The sequence below is a fragment of the Miniopterus natalensis genome, chromosome 15 (assembly GCF_054644295.1).
Source record: "Miniopterus natalensis isolate mMinNat1 chromosome 15, mMinNat1.hap1, whole genome shotgun sequence".
NCBI lineage: Eukaryota > Metazoa > Chordata > Mammalia > Chiroptera > Miniopteridae > Miniopterus > Miniopterus natalensis.
The window spans coordinates 8,459,573-8,473,598 of NC_142095.1; the positions used below are offsets into that span (position 1 = coordinate 8,459,573).

General features: G+C 44.5%; 1 protein-coding gene across 2 annotated transcripts in view; it reads right to left on the bottom strand.

Annotated features, from left to right (window-relative positions):
• Positions 1-9,913, bottom strand: part of OXSR1 (oxidative stress responsive kinase 1) — a 68,573-nt gene extending 58,660 nt beyond the window's left edge. Inside the window, exon 1 of one of the 2 annotated variants that reach the window (XM_016196180.2) lies at positions 9,601-9,912. In XM_016196180.2, the coding sequence (XP_016051666.1) occupies positions 9,601-9,670 (70 nt within the window). In that variant the 5' untranslated portion in view covers positions 9,671-9,912. Of the gene's footprint in view, positions 1-9,600 lie in introns of both variants that reach the window. The other variant, XM_016196179.2, reaches the window with a different exon arrangement.
• Positions 9,914-14,026: the final 4,113 nt, after the last annotated feature.

Sequence of the window (14,026 nt, forward strand, 5' to 3'; positions counted from 1 at the left end):
ACTAATAACAACAACAACAAAAAGCCCACACATATACACAAAAAACAAACAGAGCCTCAAGGAGCAGTGTGGATTAGATAACAAAAGATCTAAAGTCTATGTGGCAGGTAAAATAATGCTCCTCCCACCCACCCACAAGATGCACTCGTATTAATCTTTGAAACTTGTGAACATTACCTTATATGGCAAAAACTTTGCACATTATTAAGTTAAATTAAAGATGAGAAGACTGTCCTGGACTACAAGGGTCTTTACGAAAGGGAGGCAGGAGGGTTAGAGAAGGATATGATACTCTGAAACAGAGGCCAGGATGATAAGAGCCATGGGCCAAGGAGCAAGTACTGACACATGAAGCAACATGGATGAACCCTGAAAACATTATGCTATGAAAAATTTTAAAAATCACAAAAGACCACATACTGTATGACTCCACTTATAAGAAACGTCCAGAACAGGCAAATCTATAAGACAGAATATAGATGAACTGTTGCCAGGGGCTGGGAGAAGAGCAGAATGGGAAGTTACTGCTTGATGGCACAGGATTCCTTCCCGGTGTGAAAAATACTCCACAATCAGACAGTGGGGATGGTTGCAAAACACTGTGACTAGACTAAAGCCCAATGAACTGTACCCATTTAAAATGGTAAATTTTATGTTATGTGACTTTTATCTCAATTTTAAAAAAAGGAATACTACAAACTACTTTAACTCATAATTCTACAATTTAGAAAAAAGTGGACCAAGTCTTTAAAAACAACTACCAAACTCAGCCAAGATGAAGTAGGTAACTTGACTAATCCTGCAACTATTTTAAAAAATCAAACTTGTAATTTAAAAGTTCTCAAAAAACAAAACAAAAAACAGACGCGATGCCTTGGCTGGGTGGCTCAGTTGGTTGGAGTGTCATCCCGAACACCAAAAGGTCGTGGGTTCAATTCCCCGTCAGGGCACACACCTAGGTTGCTAGTTCGATACCCAGTCAGGGTGCATATGGGAGGCAATCAATCGATGTTTCTCTCTTTCTCTCTCTCCCCTCCTTCCCTCTTCCCCTCCCCCTCTCTCAAAAAAAAAAATTTTTTTTTAAATCAATGAACATATCCTCGAGTGAGGATAAAAAAAAAAATTGCCATAAATGGTTTCAGTGGAGAATCTTACCAAATACTGAAAGAATAGCCATTTTACACAATGTTTCTCAGAAACGGAAGAAGAAAGACACTTCCCAATTTATTTTATGAAGCCAGAATTACCAAGACTAAAACCAGACAAAGACATCACAGACCAATATCTCTCGTGGACTTAGCTGCAAAATTCTTAGCAAATCAAATTCAGCAATAGATAATATACCACAACCAAGTGGTACGGACTCCAGGTATGCAAAGCTGGCACAATATTTTTTATAAATCAAAATCAATGTAATACACTATACCAACAGGTTCAGAAAGAAAATCATATGATCATATTAATTGACACAGAAAAACATATTTTTTAATTTATTTATAATGATTTTAACTACTCACTAATTTTTGCAAGAATTTAAAAACAGTGTTGTACACCTGAAACTAATACAAAATATAACTGAATGTAAATTGTAATTGAAAAATAAAATTTAAAAAATTTTTTACTTTTTTATTGAACTTACTGGGGTGACATTGGCTAATAAAATTTTTTAGGTTTCAGGTGTATAATTCTGTAATACATCATCTGTACACTGTATTGTGTGTTCATCAGCCAAGTCAAGACCCCTTCCATCACCATTCATCCCCCCTTTACCCTCTCCTATCTTCTCCCATCCCCCTTCCCTCTGGTAATCACTATACTGGTATCTGTGCCTAGGAGTCTGCTTGTTTTCTGCTTAATCCCTTCCCCTTTCACCCAGTCCCACAACCGCCCTCCCGTCTGACAGCTGTCAGTCTGTTCTCTATCTATAAGTCCATTTCTATTTTGTTTTTGTTAATTTTGTTCACTGAATTCCACAAATGAGGGAAATCATATGGTACTTGTCTTTCTCTTAGCCATTTCACTTAGCATAATGCTCTCCAGGTTCATCCATGCTGTCCCAAAGGGTAAGGTTTCCCTCTTTTTTACAGCTAAGTAGTAGTCCACTGTGTAAATGCCCCACAGCTTTTTTATCCATTCATCTACTGATGGGCACTTGGGCTGCTTCCAGATCTTGACTACTGTAAAAAACGCCGTAATGAAGAGAGGGGGTTCATATACTCTTTCAAATTAGTATTTCAGGTTTCTATGGATACATTCCCAGAAGTGGAATCGCTGGGTCATAAGGCAGTTCCATTTTTAATTTTTTGAGGTAACTCGATACTGCTTTCCACAGAGGTTGCACCGAACAGGATTAGAGATACAAATTTTGAAAATGTTTCATCTCTTCTTTAAAGCAGGTTCCTTCATGTGGAATTTTTCAAACTACAAGTCAACTTATTGGCTTCAACCATCATTTTTCTTAGAGGAAATAGAATCAAACAGAAAACATCAGTGTACACTGCACATAGTAAAAGAAACAGCATGAATACAACATCCAAATTCAAACTCGCACCCTATACACCGCGGTGCATCTCGGCGCACCGATCCCTGCATCCCCGCTTCTCGCGCTGGCTGTCCCTCTGCTTGTTAGTTCTTTCACTGCAGGATTAGCACACATTACACACCAGAGTGGATTCATGCACAAACATATGAATGAACTTTCTCCTGAAATCCTTCAAACTGGGTAACTTCATCTCCTGAGACAGAACAGGAGGGGACCAAATATATGATGGGGACTAAAAACTTTCAGTCTCTCTCCACTTTACTAGGCCCAGAAATTTAAAAAAGTAAAAAAAACCCAGGATATTATTCCTATCAAATGGATCAAATCATTTGAAGATATTTTCCCCAAAGTTTCAACCAGCCATCACTATAGCAGACACACATTCTAAAGATTCGTTTTTAAGTATTTTTTAAATAAGGTTTTGCGTTTACTAACGAGCTAGCCCAGAGTGTTCATTATGAAAGATGACTAAGGCATTGCCACCTGAACCATGGAAAATACGGGAATTTACAACTTTGTAACCCTCCTCTAAATGAGGCCTCTTGTCAGTCATATTGAAAATTAAAGCTCCTAGAACTGGTGAAACAGATGCAAGAATAGTCTTCATAAAAATCACCCTATTCTCTGCATATGAAGATGAAAATAAAGGCGCACTATCATATGTCTGAGTAATCATTCAATCAGCCTGATGGTTTTGCAATGAATCATCCCTTTCTCTCCTGTTCACTCTGGTGATCTCCCATCTCAATGGATGGTAACTCATCCTTCCAGATGCTGCAGCCAAAAATCTTCAAGTCTTCTCACATCCAATCCAAGGGCACATCTCCAATTTCGAAATATGTTATATCACCTGACTGCTTCTCACCACCTCCCGTACTACCTCTCCCCCCTGGATAACCTCTCCTTCCACCCTTGACCCTTACAAAATTACTCTCTGCCTCGTAGCCCAGTTATCCTGATCTATTTAAAACTCACCTCTGGCCCCAGAAGTCCCCAACCCCTTTCTCTGCTTTATTTTTGTCCTTAATCGCAGATTACAAACTCCAAAAAAGCAGGGATTTGTCTGTCTGCTTTTACTGCTTATCTCTAGCATTCAGAACAGTGCCTGATACATAAGGAATTCAATATTTGTTGAACAAATTAATCAATCAAGTAGTGGCACGTACTTTCAAGAAAAAAAGATTACCCACTTGGAGCAGAACAAACACAAAAGCAGCCCAGCACCCTGGGCATCACCTCATGATTACCACCATGAGTACTAGCATTTACTGAGCATTTGCTCTGCCTGCCAAGAACTAGGCTGAGCACTTTCTTTACTTGTGTTTCTTTTTTTCATCTAATCCTCACAATAGCCCTACTGGCGTGGCTCAGTGGTCAAGTGGCGACCCATGAACCAGGAGGTCGAGGTTCGATTCCAGGTCAGGGCACATGTCCAGGGTTGCGGACTCGATCTCCAGTAGGGCTCGTGCAGGAGGCAGCCGATCAATGGTTCTGTCTCATTATTGATGTTTCTATCCCTCTGTCTCCCCCTCTCTCAAATGAATAAAAACATTTTTAAAAATTTTTAAATAACCCTCACAATAATCTCATGAATTAGGTATTATTGCTCTTACAAATCAATGTAAGAAGAGCAGTGTAAGAAAGTGTACGACTTAGGTCACAGATTAAGAAGAGGCACGGTAGGGCCTAGAAACAGAACCACATGATGTTTCAACACCATGTTCTTAATTGGTAGGCAGCTGCCTCTTTAGGTTAAAGCTAACATTTATTAACTGAATACTCTGTGTCAGGTTAAATTATTTACTTGCAATGTCTTATTAAACTATTTTAATTAAAAAACAAAACAAACCTGAGGCCAACATTTAGTTGCCTATCTAACATACAATTTTCCCTTCTTCTCTAATAACAAAACTTTCACCTAATTTTGTTTGAAGTAATAATGTGCCCAGCTAAAAAGCTTCATTTCATAGCCTCCCTTGCAATTGGTCCAATTACACAGTTTGGGCCAATAAAGAAATGGAAGTCACTGAGTAAGGCTTCCAGGAAAGAAAGTCCTTTGAAAGGGAGCCAACTAAGTTGTCACGTGCCTTTGTTCTCTTGCCATTTTCTTTTGGCGCTGGACACAGGCACAAGGCTATAGGTGGAACAATTATCTTGCAACTATGAGAGTGAGAGTCATGTGCTAAATGCAGTGGAGTAAAAACTAGTAGCCTGGTTGTCTGATGGCACCTAGGCTGCCACTCCGGTTCTCTTGTTATTTTATTAAGCTACTATTATTTATTTTCCACTACATGAAGCCAAATTCAATCCCTGTTTGATACAACCCTATGAGGTTGCTGGCCCAAAGCTGGCCTTATTAAAATGTCACCATAACTAAGTCTCCCAATCAGGGGAAGACAATACACTAACCATTAAGAATAACTGTCGATAGAGCATGATGTCTTTCACATTTATGGAGGAACTAGAGGTGGGATCCTGGAATCTGTATTTGGAAACCACTCTTTTAGACATCAAAACATGTGGCTACTGAATACCTGATCAGAAATTCTAACACAATAACGGGTTAGAAAGGAGCTCAAAAACACTGAAAAGACGAATGATTTATTGTGAGAACAATACTAACATTTTTTATAAGTAAATATACTTAAAGAACTTCAAATCTTGTCAGAGCATGCGAAGGATAATAAAATTCTTTAAAAGGAATTCCAAATCTGTATGCTTTGAATTCCAAATCTGTACGCTTTTATTATGTTTGAGGAAGGAAATTTTCTCTATAGGATTTTACAAGAGAAAGAACAAAACAGCATGTAAGAAATATTAACCCCACAAATATATAGTACTAAACGGCACACATGAAAAAAAATTACACTTCAAATAAATATATGTGCTTTGGTGAGAAAGACACCATTATACCATTTCCTTAAAATACAATCTCTTGAAAACTGAAAATTCAAATGACCTCCCACAAACCGTCTTTTCTCTGGCCTCCAATCATTTGTTTCCTGAAATAACAGTGAAATCTGAAGAAATCAAAAGATTTATTTTGAAGACCACAGCTTATTACAAAATTCTGTATTCCAAACATTTCGCTACAGAAGCAAAGTTAGAATAAGAATACACTGCTTTACTGGGCCTTGCTACTTGTACTAGGTGGTAACTCAAGGAAAATCTTTTGCCCCCTCCTGACTGGGAAGGTGGGGTAAGAGTGTGAGGAGTGGAGTGACAGGAACTTACTAATGAGAGGGAGAACATTAAAAATTAAAAATAGGATACACCAAAGAGAACCAATCCTACTACATCCGAAAGGGTTATCAACAAAATATCTGTCCCTGTCAGATTTTTTCATTGTACAGATATTCCTTTAATCTGTCAGACTCTGACCACCATTTTCCCGTTTATATCCAAAAACCAATCAAATACAGATGCCAGAACAAGGGTCCCGAAAAAGAAAACAGGAGAGTTGAACACTAGTACTGACTCTACCGCTAATTAGCTCTATGACTTTACACAAGTCATTTTATCTTTCTATGTCTTAGTGTTTTCATCTGTAAAAAAGATGGTTTACCATACAGAAAAATTAACTCAAAGTGTATCAGAGGCCTAAATGTTAGAGCTAAAACTATAATACTCAGAAGAAAACATAGGGGAAAAAAATCTCTGTGGTGTTGATTAGTAAAGATTTCTTAGCTACAACCCCAAAAGCACAACCTATAAAAGAAAAAAGGGATAAATCAAACTCATATCAAAATTTACAGCTTTTGTATTTTTTTTTTTTAAATATATCTTTATTGATTTCAGAGAGAGGAAAGGAGAGGGAGAGAGAGAGATAGAAACATCAAGGATGAGAGAGTCATTGATCGGCTGCAGCCCGCAACCCGGGCATGTGCCCTGACGGGGAATCGAACCCTGACAGCCTGGATCCTAGGTCGAGGCTCAACCGCTGAGCCACGCCCAGCCGGGCTACAACTTTTGTATTTTAAAAGACACCATTAAGAAACTGAAAAGACAAGCTACAGACAGGGAGAAAATTTCTGAAATCATGTATCAGGTGAAGTACTCATATCCAGAATGAATACACAGACAAGCCCTCATAGCTCATTAAGAAAACAACCCAAAGTCAAACCCAAATGGGCAAAAGATTTGAAGAGACATTTCAGCAAAGAAGATACATGGAAAGCTACTAAACAAGCATGTGAAAAGATGCTCAACATCATTAGTCATTAGGAAAATGCAAAACAAAACCACAATGAGATTCCATTTCACACCCACTAGGATGGCTACAATCAAAATGACAGACAACAAATGCTGGCAAGGGTGTACAGAAATAGGAACCTCCCTACATTGCTAATGGGAATGTAAAATTGTACAGTCACTTCAAAAAGTTAAACATAAATTTACCATATGATCCAGCAATTCCACTCAAGAAAAATGAAATGTGCTCACATGAAGATCTGATGTGAATGCTCACAGCCAAAGAGCAGAAACCCGATGTCCATCGAGTGGTGCCCAACAAAAGGAAATGTAATGTATACTACAGGCTACAACATGAAAGAACCTCAAAATAACATTACGCCAAATAAAAGAAACCAAACACAAAGAATCACATATTATGTGATTATATTTATATAAAGTCAAGAAAAAGGAAATCTATAGAGACAGAAAGTAGATCTGTGGTTGCCTAAAGCAGGGAATGGGAACAGGGAGTGACTACAAATGGACATGAGGCATCTTTTTGGAATGAGGAAAATGTTCTAAAATTGGATTGTGGTAATGATTGAACAACTCTAAATTTACTAAAAAACTATAGGATACATTTAAAACAGGTCGATTCTATGGTATATAACTTATACCTCCATAAAATTGTTTTTAAAAATAAAAATACTATGCTAAAGGAAAGCCAAACACAAAAGATCACATGTTATATGATCCCATTTATATGTAATGTCCCAAAAAGGCAAATCTATAGAGACAGAAAGTAGATTTGTCGTCACCTGGGGCTGGGGGTGGGAACATGGATTCACTGTAACAGGCACAAGGGATCTCAATGAGGAGATGAAAATATCCCAAAACTGGATTATACTGATTGGTTCGCAACACAGTAAATTTACTAAAAACCACTGAATTTTATACTTAAAAATGGGTGAATTTTATGGTATTAAATTATACCTCAGTAAAGTTATTTTAAAAAATAAAGTGGTCAAATCACATTGGCATTCTTAACCTATTATCCATGGGCTACTCTGAGAACGAGACAAAGACTAACCCTATCCCAGAGGACAGAGACTCCCCTTTCCCCACTCACAGACACCCTATTGGTCTTAGGACAGCAGTCTCTAAATGTCTAAAGTCCTACACCACCTTAATAATAAAGGCATTAAGAATGACTACAAGCACCGTCCTCACCCTAAAAAGATGTACACCGAAAAGGAAAGAAAAACTCTTCTAAAACAATCACAGGGACCCTACTTTTCAGACATTACTTTGGAATCTCCCACTTCATCTCTTCCTTCAATATGAAACTCTGAGGGGCCCAGAAGCAGTCTATCAAGACAGAGACCTAGGTAGCTGGCCTTAGAACCAACCAGTACATGTCAAGACAGCATGCAGTAAGAACGCAGGCCTATGAAGTGATTTAAGGAAAAAGATGAGATGTCTTTCAGACAAAACTTAGCCCAGATTTGTTTTGAAACAAGAGGCAAGTGAAAAAAAAGAAATATGACAAAGTGTCTCTGAAACACAGATACAGTACAATAAACACTCACACCCCCAAGACAGCTAGTGAGTTTTCAGCCAGTCTTTGTTATAAAACTAATTTTAGGACAGGATGCTGATCTAGCAAAGTAGACAATCTCCTTCCTCCAATACACAGGGGTCTGCTCAGGTCGGTTGGATTGAGTTTGTTTAACTAAACCCACCCCTTTTTTTTTATTTCTGGCCACTGGATTATTGTTGCCCAACAAATACCCCCCTCATCAGCCCTAGTCCCTCTCCTCCCCGAGTGACTGTGCCTTTCTGAGAATTACAATCTACGTGCAAGTTTTGGTCTATACCAACTGGTATTACTGGACCCCTTTCAAATCCACTCCACACACCGCAGCGAGACCCACTGGATCATGTCCCTGCTTGAAGCTCTCTAATAACACTGAAAATTCCAAAACCCTTCCCAAGGCTGGGGAGGCCCCTATGATCTGGTCTCTCCCTTACCTTTTTCTGTCCTTGCCAGTCTTTCTTCAGCTCCTAAAACACATCAAGCCTTTTCCCTCCTCAGTGTGTTTTCTCATCCTTCCGTAGGAAAAAAATCTTCCCCAGGCTCTTCAGCTGCCTTCTCACCATCCTTCAGCGCTCAACTTAAAATGCCTCAGAGATCTTTCCCGAAATCACCCTAAGGAGGTCTCCACGTTATTCCTTCTCAGAACATCTTCCCTTCCTTCCTCGCATTTGCCAAAACCTGTCATTGTTTTTATTTGTCTACTTATTTAATGTCTGCCTCCCTGACTACAAAGTCAGTCCCAAGCAGCTGGAGGCTGTGCCCACGTTGCTCAGTGCAGTACCTGCGGCTTCGTCTGGAGAGGATCCCCCGCTCCACCCCAGCAATGCCTGGCATTTCGTGGGCACTCAAGGGTTCCTGCACCGCTGCGGGAATGAACTAGAGCACCCTATCCCACAATCCCCCAAATGGGTGGCAGTGCCACAACTCCAACAGCCCATTTTTTTTGTACAGCCTTGCAAAGGCCTGCCCCATGCCTACACTTTCCTTTCTCTCCAAGACACATCTGCCGCTCAGGCTGAAACATCTATCACGACACAAACCTCTCCTGAGCCCCTTAAACCCACCCGACCCCGCCCCACAGGCGCGCCACTCAAAATCCCCTCCTCGCCCCTCACGCGCTGCACAAACCCGGAGCCTCACCCACGCGCCCTACAAACCTCCGGGCCCCACGAGCGCCCATTCATATCTGTGAGTGCTGCGCTCCCCGAGCTCCCGCGGGTCCCCACGACCCCGCGTGTCACCCGCTGCCCAGAGCGGTGCCTCCCCACTCAGTGGCGCCAGCTCTCACCGATCACCTCCTGCAGCTCGTAATCGTCCCTGTTGATGGACCAGGGCAGGGCGCTCGAGTCCTCGGACATGACGGCAGCACAGCTCTCGATCCTCCCTCAAACTCGCTGACCTCTCTCCTCTCCTCGCCGCGCCTCTCCCCACCCCCAACCGCTGCCGCCGCGACCCCACCAATCTCCTCCAGAGCCACCACGGGTCCGGATCGCGCCTGGGTGCGGGGTCACCGCGCGGCAGAGCGGCGGGGGCTCGAAGCTGCGGCGGACCTCGCCTCCTGATCCTCTGCGTCCGGCACTCCCCGGCCCGGTCCAAGTCCCGGCCTCGGCCTCCTCAGCAGCAGCGACAAGAGCTTCTCCTGGGCCCGGCCCCTCTGTCCCGCCCTCCACCCGAGCCCTAGGCACGGGCCAAACTTTCCCTTCACCTGCCGACACGCAGCGCGCTGACGTCACCGCGCCGGGCACGCCCCGCCTTGGGCCCGCCCCCGGCCGCCATCTTAAGTGTGGCTGGGTTAGCAGCGAGCAAGCAAAAAGCCCGAGAAGGTGGAAGTTGCTAGTGCAAGGGAAGGAGTGCTTAGGAAGAAGTTCAGCGAGGGCATCGGAGAGCCAGAGCAGTGCCCAAGTAGCACAGCGGCGGTAGCCACACTAAGCATGGCGACCAACGGCGGCCGAGTGGAGGAGGCGGAGCCACTTCTGGCGGCGGGGGCACGTCGCAGTCTCCGTTGTCGCATTCATTGGTTTGTTTGAGACGGAATCAGAAAGGCGATGGGTGTGTGTCGACGTCAGTCATGTGTTAATCCCGCCCCCAGCCCCTCAACGCGCTTCTCGGCACCAGGGCTACAGTCCCTCAAGATCGCTAGTACTCTGCTCGCTTACGCTTCTCCCGAGCGACGTCACGACGTAACCGTCACACCCTCGAGACGTGCAAACGGCTCCGCTGGGTGTGGAGAAGCCGGAGGGAGTAGCTGGGTGGGGGAGCCCTGGGGTCGGGAAGACTGCCAACTAGGATAAAAGGCCCTGGGCCACGGACCGAGTGGGACTGGAAGCTTGTCCCGTGACGGCACTTTTTTGCAGCCGGAAGTTCTCTCAGCCACCTTATTGGGAGCGCGTTCTGTCCATTCTCAGCTTTGGGTCTGGAGCTCCCAGGAGCATCCGTCCCGGGTGCCTCCGGAAGTTGGGGTTTTTCCCCCCTGAAGCCGCGGAGGCCGTCCAACAAGTGAGACTTGGCCTGTTTCAAGGGGTTCGACTCGTGGGTGACCTCACCGGACTTGTTTTCTCAGGCCGGCCGGCCGCTTAGGCCCATGGGGGAAATGGAGGTGAAAACTGAACGCGCTGAGTGAAACGGCCACGAGCGTGTCGACGGGGATGGGGCAGGGGGCGAGGCCGAGCTTCTCTCAGGCCGGCCGTGGCCATTACGGAAGAGACCGTCACCCAGGCCCCGCCGGGCGCTGCGGGCCCGGCGCCGAGCTCCGCCGACGCGGCAGCGACGCCCTCGCCGGGCGCGGCGGGCGCGGAGCCGAGGGCCGGCTTCTGCCCGGCGGGCGGACTTGGAGGCAGCGCTTGTACCGGACCTTGCGACGTGAGCGCGGGTTCAGCAGGTGGACACTGAAGAGTCTCCAGACGATTCCGATCACGGCAGCGCCGCCAGAGTTCCCGAGTCTGAAGGCACAGCAGAAACCTTGCTGGAAACGGGGGTCGGCCATGCCGGCTGACGCCTCTTCTCCTGCCACGGGTTAGGGAGCTTGGGAAACCACGGAGAGGGCGCCAGCCTTGCGAAGATGGTTTTAAACGGGGTTATGAAGGCTACTTAGGCACTTCGAAGCGGTTCACCTAGGAATCCCCTCATTCTGGTTAGGCCGCTGGTCCCTGGGCATGGCCCCTCGGGAACCTCTTGAGGAAGAGGGGAGAGGGAAGTGGGAGTGATTCTGGGGCTCTGGCCCCAATCACCGAATCTTACCTGGGTTTCTTAAAAGGATGACATGCTTTCCGAGGAGGGGACACCTTGTCTTTCCACACATTTTCAAAGGAGTCCTTGTCTTGGCTTGAGTTCCTCCCCAAATCCGGCTCTGAACCAAGACTGAGGTGCAAATCGTTTGTTTAGGAGGTGACTCCGCGAGGCCCGCGGAAGGGTGAGGCGGGGAAGGAAGGAACGCCGTTAAAGGCGTCAGTGCGGGGCTTCGTGTGGGCTCAGTCCTGCTGAGAGCCGGCTGAGAAACCCCTGACCGGCCGGAACGCTGAGGTCCTCGCCCCCGACTCCTCCGGCCCTTTAGTGTGTGAAGGCCCCTGCCCCCCGCCCGGCTCGCTCCTGGAGTCGGAGAGGGCGCCGGGGCCGGGGCCGGAGCCACGCCGGCCTCCCGGACTAAACCCCTGAAGGCGGACGGAGCAGGAGCCCCAAGGGCGGGAGCAGCGTGGACAACTCTACTGCCGTGCCTAGGCCCAGGCACTGAATCACTGTCTGGACTGGAAAACCAGGAGAGGGTGTATTCATGCTGCTCGCTCGCTGTTCGCTGCCGTTAAGCAGCTTGCCTGCATTGTGCTTGGCTTCTAGCACCAGCCGCGTGGGGGAATAGGGCTGATTTCAAGACCAGCGATGCCTTGAAGTGGTAATTACAGCTGTAATAATTCAAGTTTTGTTGGCTCCATTAATGAAAGTTTTTTGAAGTCTAGAAAGTAATGTGTACCCTATGAGAAACCTGAATATAAAGAAAAGCAAAATTTTGTATCTGTGTCATAAGCTGACTTTCTCAGCAGTTCCGTGTGGGTGCCAGAACCAACTCTAGACTGCTAGAATCTGTTCCGCGCCCCCCCCTCCTGTCACGTGTCACATGTAGTGTAATGTCATCATCTCTTGTTATGAGAGGAACAACACCCATACCTCACATAGGTGTGCTTCTGGGCCTTGCGCCTGGAACAGTGTCCTGCACAGGCATAGATTCAGGCACGGTGTTGATTAAGTAGATGGAGTATATGACAGTAGAGGAGACGTGAACAAGGTAGCAGCCTGGAGCCTGGTGAAAAGCTGATATCTTGACAAGCCCAGGAAGTGAATGTCCAAGGTTACAGATGCTAAGAAACAGATGGGTGCACCGGTTACTGTAGGAAAAAACAATCACTCTGTGCGGAAAGCACAGTCTCGGCATCAAGCTGTCTCAGGCTGGGGAGTAGCTTCGAGGTCACCCAGACTGGCACCATGCCGACTTGATGAGCTCTAGCTAAGTGAGCAAGCAATTAAGGTAAACAAGTTGTAGGTAAATTAGATCTCTGCACTGACTTAGTTTTGCGAACCATAACAAATTACCATAGGCTAGGTGGCTTAAACCACAAACATTTTTTTTCTCACAGTTCTGGAGTCTGGGAAGTCCAAGATCTAGCTAGCTGCTGGTAGATCTGGCTTGCAGACAGCCGTTTTCTCATTGCATGGCAGAGAGCTGGAGTAAGCTCTTGTGTTTCTGCATATAAGGGCACTAATCCCATTTATGAGGGTTCCACTCTTATGACCTAATTACCTCCCAAAGGGCCCATCTACTAATATATCACATTGGGGGGGGGAGGAGGGTAAGAGTTCAACACATGAATTTGGAGGAGACACAAACATTAGTCCATAACATAAAGAGTATGTAAATTTGTAAAGGTCTGGGAGATGCATGGAGGTGTAATACACATTTGCTTTATGTGTATATATGAAGAAAAAATATTCCAGTACTGTATAACATTAACAATGTAAATTCTTTAAAGTAATTCATTATGATCGATTCCATAAAAATATTTTGGGGGCCTATACACATAAACTCCAGCTGCATTAATAATCAAGGAAATGCAAATTAAAACTAAAATGCAATACCATTTTACTCTCACCAGATAGGCAAAATTTAAAAGCCAGAGAATAGTAAGTGTTGGCCAGGTTGAAGAGCAACAGAAACTCTGGTCCTCTGCTAGTTGGGACATCAATTTATGCAACTTCTTTGGAAAGCACATTGATATTATCTGTGCTTCCCCTATAGCCCAGCAGTTCCACTCCTACATACATAACCTAAACAAACTCTTACTCATACATTCCAAGTAATATAAGAATACCTGTATCCACATGTTCTGTGGTATCTAAATAAAGGAAATCAGCCCACTAGAATGTAAAAATATTCATACAATGGATATTAAACAGCAATAGAAATATACTTACTACAGCTACATAAAATAATTCAGTGGAGCGTCAAAACAATGCTAATAGAAACAAAGTAGTAGAATGCATACAGTGTAATTGCACTCACAAAAAGGCCAAAAGTAGTCACAGTTGAATAAACTTTTAAGTACTTAAGAAGAACAAGGAAGAAAAATGTAGTTTGGTGGTTAGCTCTAGGGGAAAGGAAGGCGATGTAACTAGGGGAGGACACACGAAGGCTTACAAGGTTCAGGTAATGTTCCAGTTTTTAACCTGAT